The sequence below is a fragment of the Selaginella moellendorffii genome, unplaced genomic scaffold (genome assembly GCF_000143415.4).
Source record: "Selaginella moellendorffii unplaced genomic scaffold, v1.0 SELMOscaffold_35, whole genome shotgun sequence".
NCBI lineage: Eukaryota > Viridiplantae > Streptophyta > Lycopodiopsida > Selaginellales > Selaginellaceae > Selaginella > Selaginella moellendorffii.
Window position 1 is genome coordinate 1,023,838 of NW_003314296.1, and position 17,766 is coordinate 1,041,603.

The window sequence follows — 17,766 nt, forward strand, 5'->3', positions numbered from 1 at the left end:
ATGTCGAATCCGTAGACGTATTCTACGGAGGTTGGGTTCGAGTCCCAACCCCCTAGTAAAGCAAGGCTGGGTTCAAGTCCCGACCCCATACTAGGGCGTGGTGAGGGGAGGAGTATAGGGACACCTATATTCCGTTGTCATGGGCTCTTGGCCGGGGAGGCTAACTTAGGCATACCGCTAAGTGGGGGGATGCCCCCGGAGATATGGTCAACAAGTCATAGGATAAAACGAGACGTTCGATGTGGGCATCGAACTTCTTCTATGGGTGGTGGAGTTGTAAGGAGCCAACTCGCCGAGGTGTCGTAAGCTAAAGGAACCCCGAAAGAATGACCAAAGTGACAAAGAGTTCATCGGATGGGACCAAGTCGAAGATCAAGTCCAAGACCGACTCTAGGACCGAGTTCGAGATAGAGTCCGGAATCGAGTCCAAGACCGACTCGGGGACCGAGTTCGAGTCCGAGTTCGAGACGGAGTCCAAGATCCGAAATCGGGTCCGAGACCGAGTCCGAGGTCGAGTCCGAGGTCGGGTCCAAGATCGGGTCCGAGATCGAGTCCGAGACCGAATCCGAAGTCGGATCCGAAATCGGGTCCGAGATCGAGCCAAAGACTAAGTCCAAATACTAATACGGGTCAAGGGGTGAAATCCCAAAGCGTGCGTCTCCCAGGGGGGGGGGGGGCTGCAGGGGGTTCCAAAAGTATAGTAGGGATAGTGAGATCCAGGAATCAGTTTAGAAGGGACTCTCCAGTGGGGCTCCCAAACTGACTTGAGGTTGGGACTGGGACCGAGGGGCCTTGGGTGGGAGTGAGCATGGACTTGGTTGGTGCCGGAGGGGCCATCCAAGGAAGTGCTCAAGAGCAGCTCCCACTCCCGAAAGGGAAACCGATTGTGGTGCTCCCAGCTCGTGTGGAGTGGTGCCCCACTTGAGTACCATGCGGCTCATTGGTCCTCGCCCTTCCTAGGGGCTTGGGCCTTCCTTCGGGATGGAAGTGGGGGGCGAGAGGTACCCATACCGGGCCGCTAGGCCACGGTGTTTCTCCCCGGCGTCCCGAAGCAAGTGTTGCACTCAAGACTTGGGATTTAGAGGGTCCCATGATCAAGTCTTGTGGTACCAAAGGATGTTAGGAACCTGGAAGCTTGGTGTGCTTGGCTGCTTGTGCTTGCAGGGAGTGTAGCCGAACCTTAAGTCCAATCTAACCCGGGGAGGGGGATTGGGAGTGATTTGGGAATCTGTGGATGGAAGGCTAACACTCCGTTGCTTGTGCAGTGCGTAGCTGAGACCAAGTAGGAGCTGGTACCATAGGCGAGAACCTTGGCAAGGGAACTTAGCAAAAGTCAAGGCGGTGTTGGACGGATAGACGAGGTAAGCTGGCAAATTGGAAAGGAAAAATTTGTGGCTTACACTCAGTCCCTTGAGCTTTATCTAATGCCTTTGCAACACTAAACACCACTTCCTAGTGTTTTAGAGTGTTTGGGTGTATTAATGATGGCCTTCTTTAGCAATGAGCTTTCCCTTTACAACATTGACTTACTATTTCGCAACATAAACAGTTTCTGCCCCATAAGGGTATATTTAACTTCCTTATCCCCATAAGAAGTCTTAGGTAGTTACCTTCAACCAATTTAACCAATTATCTTGCACCTCTTGCTTAATTGCCCCATAGTTGTCAAGTCCTATAACTCATTGCTTAGTGCTTCCACACCTCCATCATTATCTGGGTCACCACACTCCAACCACATGCTTTCTAGCTTAGGCTATGCCATTCCCTTGGCAAGGGGTTCCCATGAACCCATCAACATAACCTCAAGGTATCTCATTTTGTCACATTTGGTGTCTCCACACAGCTCTACGAGCCTACCTCTATAACACTTCTTACTACACCATAGTGTTTATACACAATTCTATGCCAAAGTTGCTTTCTTTTTGGGGAACACCTTTCCCACGACTTTAGCATAGCATATTCTGCTATTGATGAAATACCCTCTGTTTTCATCCTTGGATCTTATGATCCCCCCCATCCTTTAGTCTCAGTTTCAAACTCCATCTCAGGTCCTTTTCGGACTCCATCTCGGATTCCATCTTGGGTCCATCTCGAACTCCATCTCGGACTCCGTCTCGGTTCATCTCGGACTCCATCTCGAACTCCATCTTGGGTCCATCTCGGACTCCATCTCGGGTCCATCTCGGACTCCATCTCGGATCCATCTCGAACTCCATTTTGGGTCCATCTCGGACACTTCCATGTGTCATGTGTTGGTCCTTTTGGGTCCTTTTTTAGAGCCTCGTTTATTGCTCGTTTCGTGCTCAATCCTCAAGCACTTTGTTGGGAGTTCCACTCTCGCTCTCGATCTTTCAAATCAGAGCTTTTAGTCCAAACGTGTTATGCTTGTTTGGTTTTTGCTTTGGCCACTACCACGAGGTGCCCTTCCGGCTCCACTTTGGGGCCTAGGGATTTTGTGTCTCACACCATCTTTGATGTGTTACCATCTCCAACTTCTGTGGGACATAATTACATAGTTTGTTTTGTTCTTGATGTTCTACCATCTCTTATTAATATCGAGCATGATTATAACATTGATTAGTGAGCTATAGATGATGCAATTTAGTTCTTGGAGAATGTTTGAAGATTGAGTTTATGGGAAGACAATGTATATAAGCTTGAATGGATTTTAGATTGTGATGATGAGTTTAATTATTATAAAGATAACTTTGGAGTCGAAGTGGAGATTTCATAGGGTAGGTGCTAATCCTTCAATTTACCATTTGATTCTTTCTCTTAACCTCTTACTCTTTCCCAACTTTTTCTTATTTTTCAGCATGAGCCATCTTCTTATGTTTTTAGTATTTTTTCCTTATCTGTAGTGTTTCTTTTTCATAACATGTTAATCATGTGTGACTCTCATGATTCTCATTCTCAATCCAATGTTAAGTTGAGTGTTTTATGTCCTCCTCATACTAATTTAAATGTTAAGTATATGCATGAAGTTGAGAATCTTATTTTTATTTCATTGGTAGAGTCTTTAATTAATTCTAGTGTTAAATATTCCCATATTCTAAAGGCTAAATCATTTTGGCTAGAGTTTTGGGTTAAATGTGTGTCCCCATTTGTTAATACTGTTGAAAGTTTTTATTTTACCATTGTTACTAAGGAGTTTATATATTCCCTTGAAAGTATGGATATTAATATTGATTTTTCCATCTCAAGTGTTGAGGAAGTTGAGCAGTGTAAATCTTTTGCTTATATTATGGTGGTTAAAGTATTTTATGATAAGAAGTCCTTTATTTTCCAAGCTTAGGCACATGTCCTTTTTTTTATTTCCCTATTTTTGCATTTTTTATCTACTGCAAATTCTTTTTTCAATGCATTTTTATCCACTTTTTCTTCTTCCATACTATTTCTTCCTTAATTTTTTTTTGCTTTCTCTTTTTTGCCCCAATGCTTCAAACTTTTTTTTCTTCAAAGGAGGGGTTAAAAGGGATAGACTAGAGTCTGGTACGAACGACATTCAAACAAATGATACATCCTGCACCCATCAATAATCCTCCACGACTATTGTTAACTTAAACTCATGACCATAAATTATTTTTTATCATAAGTTATCTTTATCTAACACTACATATGGGAGATTGGACTCACTCCACTTATCCTCTACATCCTCTTTATCCCCTCCTTGAAGGAATTTTTTTTTTTGAAGTACCAACTTTATTCAGACTCATTATGTTTATTCTTACTCCACTATTTATATTTAACCTCACTCCACTATTACATTTATTTGGCCTTACTATATAAGGGTTAGATGTTCCATTTAGATTCCCTATCCTTGTCCTCACTCCACAATTTATGTCATTCGTCTTTGCTCTAGTACCATATTCATTTGTCCTCACTCCATTTTATAAATTACATTGGTTCTCAAAATCCTTTGTTTTGGTTCAAAATTATGGTTTCAATGTTGGTTCAAGTATTTGGCAATTGCATATGAAGTTACAACTAGTTCATTAAGATTCTGTAGTCTACTAATGCTTATACCATGGCTTTGGGTTTTCTTTCAATCATGGTTATTAGCAACTTTATTGCTAGTTTTGTGGGAGCTTTAGATTCATATAGTAATTTATCATTGCCTAATAGAAGCTCCAGATATTCCACCTAACTTATTGTCATCTTCCAAAGGGGAGGATGGTGTAAAATTTGTAAATACATATGTGTACATAAATGTATTACCTTGGCTAGGTAATACACTAATTATAATACTATAGTATATTAATTGTCCATTCAAGACTAAATTTGGTCTATCCATTATTATATATGAGCATGGGTTTAAACCCCAATTAATATACCATATCCCAAGCACTCATATAATCAGAATTTCATACATATAAAATGATAATGTAGAAATATAATATAATTTCACCATTTTCTTCTAAGTTTTAGTTTTCTTATGCAAAACTATAGAATGTGGTAGTGGATATACTTAGAATATTCTTAAATATTTTAGGATATTCTACCATCTAATAGTTGTTATTCATTTAGACTAATCTTGTAGTTATAATATATAAACATGTTTATAATTTATAAACTTTTCTCAATAAGATTAATCTCGATTATAAACATGTTAATAATTATTGATCAATTGATTTATTCAATAATACTAAACAAAAATGACTCTACTATTAAATAAACTAAGTGTTGATGCATGCAAAGCACAACAAATTATTTATTTCAAGTTTATATTAATTAAGAAACTAGATAGATTTAAATATAAATGAATCCTAATTCCTTAAAAGCAGTATTTAAAATATTCTTTACTTAATGAATCTTGCTATGTTATGGTTATGAAAAAAGTGTTAGAACACTATTGATGCCAGAAAAACTTTTGACAAACTAGAACACAACAATGTTGTTTCATGAAACATGATGGTTTTGCATAGCAATCTCTCAAACTAAGCTCTAGTTAAAATATTGTATAGTTCTTATTGAGATTGCTCTAATTCTTTATCCAAAAGTTTTTTGTGTAAAGAGTTCTCTCTAATGACCATAAGGCAAAGAGTAGAGGCCAAAGTTTAAGTATAATTGTTGGTCTTCCATTATACAGGAGTGAGATAAAACTAAAGCTTTAAAACTGTTCACATATCTAAGGCAAATGTTTCTCAGTTGGATGAATTCTTGATAAACTAAATTGTTCTTCAAATTTACTCATGGATGGTAAACATGATCTATTTTGATCAAAGAAAATTTTAAGAGGAGAAAACAACCATTAGATTAAAGAATATTTTAAAATATATCTGGATATTTAGGTATATTTCTTACACTAAAAAGGTCAGTTTTCTCTTTTTATTTTTTCTTTGCGTAAATTTGGTTCGGCCTAATGCCTCCAGTTGAGTGCTACATGACCCAAAAACATGTATATATAACAGCAATGTCCTTACTGGTATTAAGGTATTAGTGCTAGCAAGATCTCTCCCTATAGTCACTGCAGAGCATTACTTCTATTACTATTTCCTACTCTCCCTCTCCTCCCTCCGAAACGTTGGATTGAACGCATCGATCGATCAAGGTATGGCATAGAAGAATCTCGGTGACTGATTCGAAGGCGACTGTTGCATCACAGATCGCATAATTCTTCTGGGAGGCTGGATGTGATGGATTCTTCCTGGAGCCAGGTTGCGAGTGATAAACATTCAGGAGTCCATCACCAAACCCGAGGTTGCTCGGGGGAAGGTTGGATCGGATGACCCCCCCCCCCCCCCCCCGGGATAGTGAAATTAGCACCCTCATGCACTGGACGACCGTCCCTGGCCCTGGTAGTTCGTAGGAGATTCGGGGATGAATTGGAACGGAGCTGCAAACTGGACTAGGCAAAGTTCTTGAGCGGTGTAGAGGTGGTGCAGGTTTCGACCCTGCGACCTTGGCGTTCGCTCTACCAACAACTATCCCCAGTCATTTCAAAAAAAGCTGGCCCATACCTGCTAAATTAGCCCGTTCCTCAATCAGTTCTCGCTAGTTTTCGTGCATTCAAGCAGCTCCAAAGCACCAACACTATGTGATGGTTTTTTTCTTCCCTTATGCTCTTTGAAAATTCCTGTGGCCTCCTGTTACTTACTCCTTTCTTTTTTCTGCGCTCTTGCAGCAGGGTACAAGAGAAAAAGTAAAAGTATGCTTGTCATTGGCTTGAGTTTCCACACAGCTCCAAGCTGCATGAAAACTGGCAATTCCCGAGAGTGATTGATCTCGAGTCATCAAGGAGCTTTGTAGCTTGATCCGCATCGAAGAGGCAACAGTTCTTAGTACGTGTAATCGCACAGAAACCTATGTTCTAGCTCTCCATGGATGCCAAAGGTAAATTTCTTTGCTTTCTTACGTTTTCTTAGCTCTTTCTTTTTCTCCCGACAGATCAGTGGAGCCTCTGTAGAGAGCTGAGACCACATTTGTTTGTCTTCCGGGAAGATGATGCTGTCTTTAAATCGCTCGAGAGGCCGGACCTCTCACTCGGGCCAAGACAGAAATCTCAACAGGAGCAATGTCGGTCAGTGCCGCTGCTGTGGAATGGCAGCTCTCAAACTCGGTGTAATTGAGCAGCTCCAGCGCTCGAAAGTTTTGATCGTCAGTGCTGAAACCATGGTGAAGCTGCTCGTGAAGCATTTGGTTTCCAAGGGCTGCTCTAGGATGGTAAAACCTAGACCAAAGGTACAGTCGAGCACAGGAGCTTGGAGACATTTTAAGTTTGTGCTGGAGAGGCTGACATGATGAGTCTGGCTCCTAGAGTGCAGTTCCTTGAAACGTTGGAGCCTGCCTGGAGGATGTTCCAAATGCCAGAGTTTTCAATGTGGATGACCTCAAGGAAGTGGTGGCAAGAGGCTGCTCGAGCGGAAATTCTGATCAAGAAAGAGCTTGCTACTTCACATGGTGCCAACTATCAAAACGTTGCAAGCTTTTGCGGTGGAGATATGGTAGAGAAAGACCAAGATGCTCCCTAGATGGGGAAGAACTCTGATTTTAGTTTCAAGTTGTTGCTTAAGTTTAGAAAAAATAGCTTATTATTTGTTGATATTTCTAAAAAAAAATAGTTTTAGAAATTAAGTTAAAATGTTATTGTGAGTGCATTGGCCCTCACATTATTAAATATTGGTAGTCATTATTTGTAACTAGGTTTCAAGTGTCAATTAGAAGTTTTCTTAAGTTAATATTTATAGTTTCTACTTGCTATATATGACTAATAGTTAAAAACAAAAAAATATATATAGTTGTTATGTTTAGTTATTATTTTTTACTAAAGTTTTTACTAAATGTTATATTAAATTTTAAGTCAAAAAATATAGTTATAAAGATGAGAATTTAAGTCATTATATGTAATTATAAACTTGTTTTAAAGACTTTGAATTTTTCAAGAATAAGTTTCATTCAGATTCTTGACATTTTATTGTGTTGTAACTTACATTAAATTATTTTTTCAACTTACATTTTAATAACTTTAGCTTTTACCACACCTACTTTTGGTTATAATTTTTTTTTATATTGATTATTCAATATATACGTGATTTTACAAAAGCTTTAAACTATTATTCCAATTTATACCTCCACAAAAATAATTTTATATTTACCTGAAAAATCTTATTTTTTAAATTACAAAAGTTTGAAATTAAATCTTTGCAAATTTAATTAAGATCTGCTCCTATTGTAGTTTAATTACTTTTTGATAGCATATCTTCCTTTGCTATTAACTTCAAGACTCTGTTGCTCACTCAAATTAGCTAAAGAAAAATTAAAAAATTAAATATCTTTATAAAAAAAACTAAAACAATAAAATTTTTTTCAATACAAATAATGATTTCTAAAATGGATCATTTATATTTTTAATAGTACAGGTTTCTAAATAATATAGTTTTTATAATGATAAAAAAACTTTAAATAGCATTAGATAGTGCATGCTTTTTTATTCTTTTTGTTTGATTGTCTTACATACCACTTAAATGAAATAGATAATAAACAATTAAATATATAAGAATGTTACTAGAAAATTTTTAAAATATGAAAGCTCATAAAAGATGAATAATCATTTAATACTATTAGGTAGCAATATCTAATTTGAGTTTTATGATTCATACAGATGAATATTAACAATTTTCATGGGCAACATGATGATTCTGTAAGTAATATAAAAAACTTAGCTGCATGTAAAATGAAGCAAAATATATGGTTATGCCATAATGAAAACTTTGATAATAATACTTTAATAAATCATTAGAATATATTGATTATTGATAGTATAAAGGTCTTATTACTATGATTTATTATCATTATATAGAAAACTATTACTCAATCAATGTGCCACCAACTTTAGAAATTAAGCCTTTATTTATATTTTGTATTACTTACCTGATATATTAAAACTAAATAATACAAATGACTCCAAAATAATGGGCAACATATTATTTGGTTTTTTCATTAATTTTATTAGAGAAATATAGTTAGAACCATATGAAATTGTATATTTCTTGAATCTTTGCAAAATTTGGATAATCATATTTAAACTTTTTTCAGATTGAACTATCTATAAGCATCTCATTATTCCATTAGTGTATTAATGATTAAAATGGTGTTATTTCTTTATTGAAATTGTTATTGTAGTCAAGGAATAATAGGAAAATAGCACATAGTAATTTTCTCATATATATTATTATAAAAACTTTATATTTGTTAATATTATCAATTCAATAAAATAGAAGGTCCTTATTCTCCTGATAAAATAGATAATAAATTTTCTTTATTCCTATGTAACCATTCTGAAAAATAATCAAATAAATTACCAATGTTATCATTGCTACCAAATTAATACCACTACTTAAATTAATACCACCATCATCTAGAGCTATAAAACTTCCACAAATTTCAAAATGCTACTTTTATAGAATAATAAATTTATGTAATAAAATGCCCTGAATATCTTTCATTGGAAACCATGCATCATGTAGTGCTAAAGTATGTCTACCATAAAGACAAATACAATTTGTGATAATTTATGAGGTGAATATAATTACCTCCACACATCAAATAACAACATTTATAAATCCTAAACAAAACATATAATATGGATTTGAGAAGGAAAAATATTACAAAGTTTTGTGTTAAAGAATTATGAGTTGATATAACTATTACTGAAATTTATGACTAAAACTTTTGCAATTAAACTTACAGTTTAGTTACTAGAAACATATATAAAATGGTCTAGTTTAAAGAATAAGTTTTAAGTAGTGATAAAAATTATGATATATATTTCAGTTGTAAAGTATAAATTTAATTTCCAACTAAATGTTTTGTGAATATAAAATTTATCACAAATTACAATATAATTTTGTAACTAAAGCCAATTTGCTACTAATGCTAACTTAAATTAACAATAACTTTAAAAAATCATTAAAATAATATATCATTATAAGGCATTTGTAATCCAGTAGGCTAGCAGCAACCAATATCATTCCCTCGAGCAATAGGCAATGGAAGAGATAGATGGCCTTGTGGAAATCTCCTGACTGGACGTTAGCATTGGTGATTGCGGTCCAAACAAGCTTGCCTAGAGCCAATATTATATTAAAGACTCTAGCTTCAGCGAGGCTGCCACATTTGATATACACTGGTTTCCAAGGTGGTGGTCTCGATCTAGCCCAGGTCTGACGATCTGCAAGTGGATTATTTGAGCAGTATCTTCCGGGAATGATTGATGTTGATGAACAGGGGGAAGAAGAGTGAATTGCTGCTAAAGGAGGCCTTGAAAAGGAAGAGGAAGTTCTTTGTTAGAGTGAAAGTTTCCAAGCTTATACCAAACATTTGAAAACTCCTTTCTCAGGGCACCACAATATATTGTAAACCTTCGAAATATATTATAAACCTTCGCACGTGAAGAATAATTTTTCAGGGCACCACAATATATTATAAACCTTCGCTAATATAAGATGCAAAGAAAGCAAGCAAAAAACATTCAACAGGGGATCTAGAACAGATAGATATAACTATTGGATGGTTAGACAGTTGGAGAACATTGAACATTTTGGAATTCCAGAATGCCCCACTATAGCCTGATTAGACTCTTGTAACTCCACCACTGCTAACGATTGTGATCAGATATCCTACCTCTTTATACTGGGGAGCTTCAAATAGCAATCACCATGCCCAAAACTGTGCTTGAAATACTACTCTAGAGAACCATCTAGATTATTGCCTTTTTTTCTGTGAAGACCCACAATGAGATGTAAACTAACCTCGCTCACCCGCCGAGCTATTCTGTCTATCTCAGCCATCACTCTTGAGTTGCAGCTTCCTACAACTTCCTTTCCTCCTTCTCATCTAACTGGTATAGTAAGTAAGGGCGTCATCTTGATGCCGTGCTCCCATTGGATAAAATATATTGAAAAAATGGATGAGGATGTCATGGTTGGTTCTCCCGTTCCATTTCTTTAGTAAACTGTTCTCACCCTTCTCTTGGGCCACGGGCTAGACGTGCTCTTTTGTCTCTTCCAAGCTTCAAGAACTCTGGGGCACATGGACTTTCTGAACATCTGGTCCATCCAGTCCAATTTCAAACAACACTGAGGCATTAGAAACTTTGACTCTCTTACTCAAAAAGTTGGAGGATATGCTAAAAAAATTCTGAGCGTCTGGACGAATACTGTGAGTCTGGCAAGACGTATGCAAGCAAAGAGGAGGAGATGTACCGCTTCGGCGTGTTCAAGCAAAACTACTTGTGGTGCAGGATCACAACAGCAACCCACACGCAGCTGGGCTCAACAAGTTCTCAGATATGGACATGAAAGAGTTCACTAGTATATACTGTGGTTGCAAGTCCCCCACCAGACCGTATGTAGCGTCTGGGTAAATCAAAGGAAAGACGTTTGAAATTCTTTGACGAGTCGGAATCGAGAACCTTCCTGGAGAAAGAAGAGCCCGACACGACTGTGCATGTACCGTAGCTTTGAGAACTCTTGGGTTCCATCCAGTCCATGCATTCTGGAGCAACACTAGCTCCACAGATCGTTTAGTCTGAATTTCGATAAACTTGAATTCAGATTAAGGAGCAGCCTCAATCAAGGATGATGCTTCCTGGCCTCAGATCTTTGAGTTTAAGACTGGATTTCTAAGGGCTTGGCGTCGAGTGCGTGTTCTCTTCACTTTGACATTTCGACTAGTTTTTTCTCTAGTTGGCACGGGGCGGGAGACAAACATATGCTTCCTGTGCTTCCTGTCGAGGAGATTGGAAAGGAGTTTTCAAAGTGGCTCAAAAGGTGAAAGTATGTCTCCCTGTGCGAATCTTAAGCCGGCCTGCTCAGGGATCTGGCCTGGAGCTACAGGAGTCGACTTTCTTTCTTGTGATATTTTCTGTAGAACCAAAGCTTGGAGCACGACTACTTCAAGGGACAAGAGTGTTTTCAGGAGGAAAGCATGCATATCGCGACTGGTGAGGTTTCTCTCTTTTATGTAACTTAAACCTTGTCTGCTACTTGACTTGAGCAGCTTCTCGATAAAGATAAACTCTCGCAGGCTCAAAAAGACTATGGTGGTGGAATTAAGGGTATGCAACTCTTGCATCACCGTGCCATGGCGTTTCAGATAAGCTTCTTCGTGCTCATCTCTGATTTTGCCTGAAAGACCGGGGAGAAGCTGCCTAATTAAACCGACATACAAATCTGAACTTGGGGGTTTATAAAAAGATATTAAATTCTATTTACATAAACAAGTATCAATCATCAACTAGAATACATTTGTAGTATTTGAAAGAGATCTTTGATCTAGATAATAATACTTACATCAATTCTGCTCTGTTCCATGGGGGCTCATTTGAACACAACTTTTGCTCTTTTAAGAATGGTATTGGTGGCAATATTCCTCAAGTTTGGGCTTCACTCTGCACTGGAGGAACTTCAAATAGCACATAACACTTTCACTGACCAGCAAATCTTTGTTGAAGTGATGTTCTCAAACTTTGTTCTTTCTCACCACTAGTCAGGAACAGCTTAAGTGGAAACCTTGGCATCAAGAACAGCAGTAGCCATCTTGTTTTCATAGACTCAAGCAGGAACCAGATCATTAGAGGCAAGTGAGTTTTGTGGCTCGATCCTTGATAGCCCAGTTTCACAGCACGCACTTCCCATAATTTTAATTTTAACACGTAAATGATAAATTTTATGTTAATATATGTTCATATGCATTACATAACATTTCTTAAGCCACTAGTCCAAATTACATAAAATACTTTACATAAAATTCATATTAAACAGTGGGTGTGAATAAACACTCATTATAATCTTTTCAAAGTTTCTATTGATCATTAAAAAATAAAAATAAAAAATAAAGAAAAATAATTTAAAATCTAGAAGCTAATCACTAACAATCTTTGAAACTTTCCACAGTAGTTTTTCCTTTTCTTATTAATCACTAATATTTGATCATGTAACTTTGAAAAAAAGGATTTTTAGAGTAAAGGTGTCAACAGAATATTTTAAGTAATAATTGATTATTCATAGACTAAAATTCTCCATAAAATAATTTGGTTTGGCCTCTGTTTTGCCACTTAAGCTTACACACTTGAAACACTAAAATTCTGCCACCCTCTTGATCCGTCAAAGAAACTTGGTGATAAAGAAAAACTCCCTCGTTTGTCTATGCTCTACTACTGAACCTTCTTGCATTTTTTGGCAAATCAATGCTTGGCTTGTTTGCTGCATGGCTATTGCCGCGTGGAGAGCGCTAGTCTTGCATGGACCTCTTTTTAGCTAGGGCTTCCTTGTCAAGAGTAGCGCCTTGAATCCATCCTCTTCGATAATCTCCTGGTTTTTCCTGCAAGAATCGGCGGCAATGGTGATGAGATTCGTGTTCTTGCTGCTCCTGGCACTGGGATTCGCCAGCGCCAAGGACTCGTCGGATCTCGTGCTTCCCCACCCCAGGAAGGTCGTGAAAGAGAAGGGCGGGAGGATTTTGGGCTGGGATCGCGACGCCACAGCGTTCGAAGAGATCGGCGTCAAGAGCGAGATCATCCATTTGAAGCCAAATGGTTTGGTGCTGCCAATGTATGTGGATGCCGATAGCTTGTGCTACGTCTTGGAAGGGAGGGCTACTGCTGGAATCGTTCGCCCTTCTGGAGAAGCCACAAACACGAGGTACTTTGATCGAATGATCTTCTCATGCTCTTTAGATTCATGTTCTCTATCAAGTTCTTCTTCAGATTCGTGTTCTTCTTTAGATTCGAATTCTTCTCATGCTCTTTAGATTTTCTCTATTAAGTTCTTGTTTTTAGATTGTTTTCTCAAAGCCTTGAAATCTTTTCCAGATATGTGAGAGTTGGAGATGTTGTAGCTCTTCCCGCTGGATGGATGGTTTGGCTATGGAACACTGGTGGATTGGGCATGAAGATGTTTTGCGTGAACAAGCCAGTCCTCCAGGAAGATTGTAAGTCGTGCAAGACTTACTTTCTTGCCGGATCCGAGGAAAGCAAGAAGGGCTCTTTCCTCCACGGATTCAGCGACGAGGTTCTCAAGAGGACGTTCCAAGTTGATATGAAAGAAGCTCGCAGCATCGTTGAAGCGCAGAAGAGCTCCGTGTTTGCGGACGCAAAGGCAAGCTTTTTCTTCTTCCTCTTTCGAAAGATGGTCACTGGATTTTGTTTCCCCGCGTAGGAATTCGACAACGAAGTTAGCAGTGATCAATCTGACAATGGAGAGATGCGAGGTGATCTTTCTTTCAACATGGAGATTGCTCACCCGGATGTGATCGAGTCCGGTGGCCGTATGACGCTCCTGGACGATACCAAGATGAGGATCCTGGAACACTTGAGCTTTGGAGCGGTTCGCGTCAAGCTCAATCCCTCCAGCATGTTTGCTCCACAGTGGCTTCTCGGCTCTGGACAAATCGTCTACGTGACCAAAGGAAAAGGCCGAGTCGAGGTTGCAACGCAAGAAGGCCAAGCAGCTATCGAGCAGACGGTTGATGCTGGCGACGTTTTCGTTGTTCCACCATATCATCCTCACGCTGTTGTAAGTCTTTCTAGACGATCTTCGATTGTTTGAGCTCTGGCTGTTTGTCTCAGGTGAATACTGGGAGCTCCCCAATGGAATGGATTTGCATCCACTTCACGTCGAGCTTCTACCCGAGTTTTCTGTCCGGATCGAGGTCTGTCTACGCGTCCATCCCTCTGGAAGTTCTCAGTGCGTCTCTCAACACCTCCGACGATGTCGCTGACATGGTTCGCAGCGCTCACGCAAGCGAGAAGATGTTTTTCACGCTCGACCGTGGTTTCTTCAGTATCGTGTAAGAAGTGTTCCTGTAAATAAAGAGGAAAGATCATCGAGCTCAAGAGCACGAGCAGAGTAACAGGAGAGGGAAATAAAAGAAGAGAGCTTTAATCGCTTTCTTTACGTACGTACTGACCGAATCCCTTGGACCCAGCCCGAGTATTTATCTGCTCGGCAGATTTCTTCTTGCTCGACTTTGATTCTCTCTTCTCCCGTGCCTCGGCTTGTTTTCTCAAATCTTCGTTCTTCCTGTTCTCTAGAAAATCCGTCACAGCCAAGTAGAGAACCTGCAAGAAAAAGAGTTAGAAGATCGATCACAGCTGTCAAAAGAGAACGAAGAGATAATCAAAAAGTACTGCCGAAAGGCAATGAAAAGAAAAACTGCGGAAGATTGGTAACGAAGCTAAGAGCACGCAAGCATAGCAAACGTTTAATCCACTCTATCCTCCAACTCAAAGATCAAAACTTATGGTCACCGAAAAGCAAAACAAAAATGATAGCAAGAACGAAAAAAGACTTGCATTTCTATGCGGAACAATGGGAACTATGCCAAGAGCACGCAAGCTAATGAGCTCCAACGAAAAACACTCAAATCCATTCGTCCTCCAACACGAAAATTAAAATCGATGACCGTAGAATCCACCAGAAATGATAGAAAGAACTTACACTTATATGAGAGCGATGCAAGAGAGGGAGAGTGTGGCTTACCCCGACCGTGAGAACAACAAGACCCAGCGCGGCAGCTCCAAACAAAACGGTCAAAATGTTATCCGAGAGCGTCGCCTCTGGAGGGGGAGGAGGAGGAAGAACAGCCCCACCGAGCTTATCCTCCTCTGCCGCGAATGCCTCGCCAGGAGCCAACGCTTCTTCGATCAAGATCGCCTCCACGGCGGCCGGAAGCCCGCTCTTCCCAGCCCATAACCTAAAATCCTGGAAGGCATTCCCATCGGAAGGAAAATCTCCCAATCCCGCCCGGCAGCAGCATCGAGACCTGGAATTTCTCCTGGAGATTAGCACCTTGCGCAGCTCCCGCGCTCCATCCGTGTGGAGGATTGGCCGCGGCGACGAGATCACGCTGTTCCACATTGCCTCTCTCACGGAAACTAGGGCTAGTTCCAAGAGATGCTGGTGAATATTCTTCCCGCCATTCACAAGGCATATTCTGTGAAATATTCTCCAAGGCGAGGGTTCACGCTAGGGTTTATAGGCATGTCGTTCTTTGGGACGCCGTCGACGCCCGCGGCTCCCTCCACGGCCCTCGGATCTGGCGCTGGATTGTTCACGCCGCAGACTCCAGCTTCCACCGGGTAAGATCGCTCGATCTTTCTCTCTTTTCGGGGAAGGATTTCCTAGGATTTCCGGCATTTCTTGCAGCTCGATGTTTGGAGGGGGTAGTCTTTTCGGATCGAGCCCGGCATTCGGCGGCGCGTCGAGTGGTGGACTGTTTGGAAGCTCCACACCGGCTTTTGGATCCTCAACCCCGGTGTTTGGCTCAACCCCGACCCAGACGCCGACGGCTCCAGCCTTTGGAGCTTCGACGCCGGCGTTTGGTAGCAGCACTCCAGTTTTTGGAAGCCCGGCATTTGGAGGCTCGACTCCAGTTTTTGGTAGCACGACTCCATCCACTCCAGCGTTTGGTTTGAGCAGCACACCAGCATTTGGAAGCACGTCCTTGTTCGGCATGCCAAGTATGTATTTTTCCTTCTTCTGTTTGTTCACAGTTTGGACTCTCCAGGCTCTTCGTCACTATTTGGACAAACTCAAAGCAGTTCCCTGTTCGGCCAAGCACAGCCTTCTTCGTCCATGTTTGGAACTCCAGCTCCGCAGTTTGGCCAAACTCCTGGCTTTGGCCAGCCTCCACAGCAGCCGATGTTCCCAGGCCAATTGACGACACAGATGGCTCCTGTTGCACCTTTGGCAGTACCGCTTCCGGAGAGGGAAATCCAGGCAAGGATTAAACTCGGTTTGGCTACCTTCTTACTCTGTCTAGTGTTTGCTGGTTCTATACAGGCGATTTGTGACGCCTATAGGGAGGACCCTGCTAATTCTTGTTACGCATTCAAGGTAAGAGAAGTGTATTATGCTGTGAGACTCACCACCATTTTGTATGCAGCATCTTTTGCTTAGTGTCACGGAGCCTTCTCAGCGATTCAAACCTCCAGGCGTTTCTGATGTAAAGATGAATCATGATTTAGAGTATATGTGTAACTTTTTGCTTCTCTTTTTTCCTAGATCATGTGGGCCGAAGTGATGAGCAAGCTTGAGACGATGGGAACCGAAGATAGGGAGCGGCTATACCCAGAGCTGCTGTTGGGATTCAAAGACCTTTCGAAGCGACTTCAGGTGACGTTTCCCTTGAGTTGAAATTTCTGTTACAATCGTTTTTAGGCTGACATGTGTCGGGAGGCAGCTGCAAGACGAGGCAATCTCTTCAGATACGAACAGGCTGCAGGCTACTGAAAGCAACGTGAAGCTGGTGAGCTTTGGATGCCACTGTGCCTTGTATCTTAGCTCTCCCGTTTTTTCGCAGCTGCAAAGACACTTCCAGGTCGTCACATTACCTTGGCTCCAACGGTTAAGACTCAAGGAGCAGCAGCTGCAACGGAAGCTGTTAAAGGTCTGTTTATTTTTTCAAGGAGCGTGGTGGTTTTCTAGCTTGTTTTCTTTTTCCAGCTTACGAGGATAATCGAAATGCTTGAAGCGAAGGGCTTACGGATGCCTTTGACAAGGTCCGAAACACTTCTGGGAGAAAAGTTACGAACTCTGGCACGACAAGTAAGTCTTTCTTTGATACGACATAGGAACTTAAGAGTGCCTTTTACCTTCTCAGCTCCAGCCAACGACAGAGCTTCCAAGGAAAGTTGACTCGGTCTTGTCGATTTCACGCCTGCGCGCAGGCGTAGGAAATGCATCGTTTCTACCAGGCCAACTCGACGAGCAAAGCTTGACTGACATTCAAGAGGTGCAGTCTTTTGTTTCCAATGGTAGCTCTCCATTCTTATCGGGGCGTGTTTGTATTCCAGGTTCTACGCAAGCAAACTGAAGCTATATCACGTCTCGCTGGTGTGCTCAAGAGAGACATGAGAGACATCGAGATTATAACCGAGGACGAAGGTCGGTTAATGGGCATCGACTTAAGCAGAGCCAAGGCCCGAGCGGCCATGGACTTTGCTTCCTCCAATAGGTATTTTTGAGAGCTTGTACCGTAATTCCAGAATCCCGAGCCCGGGTTTTTTGTAGATCAATCTTATCTTTTGCTCTTTGTGTTAACTAAATGAAAATCTAACAAATGGATGACGTATAAGCGCTTGTAGCTCAGTGGATAGAGCGTCTGTTTCCGGAGCAGAAAGTCACAGGTTCGAACCCTGTCCAGCGCGCTCGCTCATATTAACTCAGCTTGGTCAGAGCGTGGTGCTAATAACGCCAAATGGGCCCAAATATTTTTCTCGCAATTCAACCCTAAAGTTAACTGTTGTATGGTAAACATTAGCAC

The 17,766-nt window shown here is 40.5% G+C and overlaps 3 protein-coding genes and 1 non-coding gene across 4 annotated transcripts; 3 read left to right on the forward strand and 1 right to left on the reverse strand.

Moving 5' to 3' along the window:
* Nucleotides 1-12,791: 12,791 nt before the first annotated feature.
* On the forward strand, nucleotides 12,792-14,308 carry LOC9656824 (11S globulin seed storage protein 2). The gene is made up of 4 exons (XM_024682657.1): nucleotides 12,792-13,142; nucleotides 13,313-13,598; nucleotides 13,659-14,015; nucleotides 14,069-14,308. Exons 1-4 carry the CDS (start codon nucleotides 12,841-12,843, stop codon nucleotides 14,291-14,293), a joined length of 1,170 nt encoding a protein of 389 aa, XP_024538425.1. The 5' UTR covers nucleotides 12,792-12,840; the 3' UTR covers nucleotides 14,294-14,308.
* Nucleotides 14,309-14,360: 52 nt separating this feature from the next.
* LOC112349050 lies at nucleotides 14,361-15,361 on the reverse strand. Its single transcript, XM_024682668.1, has 2 exons — nucleotides 14,982-15,361; nucleotides 14,361-14,560 (listed from the first exon to the last, which is right to left on the reverse strand). The coding sequence occupies exons 1-2, from the start codon at nucleotides 15,357-15,359 to the stop codon at nucleotides 14,381-14,383; spliced, it is 558 nt and encodes a 185-aa protein (XP_024538436.1). The 5' UTR covers nucleotides 15,360-15,361; the 3' UTR covers nucleotides 14,361-14,380.
* A 99-nt stretch (nucleotides 15,362-15,460) lies between these two features.
* Nucleotides 15,461-17,570, forward strand: LOC112349049 (nuclear pore complex protein NUP54-like). Its single transcript, XM_024682652.1, has 11 exons — nucleotides 15,461-15,580; nucleotides 15,648-15,961; nucleotides 16,009-16,220; nucleotides 16,284-16,337; nucleotides 16,387-16,446; nucleotides 16,506-16,616; nucleotides 16,684-16,749; nucleotides 16,804-16,890; nucleotides 16,947-17,048; nucleotides 17,104-17,235; nucleotides 17,297-17,570. Exons 1-11 carry the CDS (start codon nucleotides 15,483-15,485, stop codon nucleotides 17,465-17,467), a joined length of 1,407 nt encoding a protein of 468 aa, XP_024538420.1. The 5' UTR covers nucleotides 15,461-15,482; the 3' UTR covers nucleotides 17,468-17,570.
* A 7-nt stretch (nucleotides 17,571-17,577) lies between these two features.
* Nucleotides 17,578-17,650, forward strand: TRNAR-CCG. The gene has a single exon. It is a non-coding gene; the product is annotated as a tRNA-Arg (tRNA).
* The last annotated feature ends 116 nt before the right edge of the window (nucleotides 17,651-17,766 follow it).

Coding starts and splice junctions, on each gene's coding strand:
- LOC9656824 (XM_024682657.1), top strand. CDS start 12,841: ATGGTGATGAGATTCGTGTTCTTGCTGCTCCTGGCACTGGGATTCGCC. Junction 13,143..13,312: donor GGAGAAGCCACAAACACGAG/GTACTTTGATCG, acceptor AATCTTTTCCAG/ATATGTGAGAGTTGGAGATG. Junction 13,599..13,658: donor CCGTGTTTGCGGACGCAAAG/GCAAGCTTTTTC, acceptor TTCCCCGCGTAG/GAATTCGACAACGAAGTTAG.
- LOC112349050 (XM_024682668.1), bottom strand. CDS start 15,359: ATGTGGAACAGCGTGATCTCGTCGCCGCGGCCAATCCTCCACACGGAT. Junction 14,561..14,981: donor TTGTTGTTCTCACGGTCGGG/GTAAGCCACACT, acceptor TTTTTCTTGCAG/GTTCTCTACTTGGCTGTGAC.
- LOC112349049 (XM_024682652.1), top strand. CDS start 15,483: ATGTCGTTCTTTGGGACGCCGTCGACGCCCGCGGCTCCCTCCACGGCC. Junction 15,581..15,647: donor CAGACTCCAGCTTCCACCGG/GTAAGATCGCTC, acceptor CATTTCTTGCAG/CTCGATGTTTGGAGGGGGTA. Junction 16,221..16,283: donor TTCCGGAGAGGGAAATCCAG/GCAAGGATTAAA, acceptor GGTTCTATACAG/GCGATTTGTGACGCCTATAG.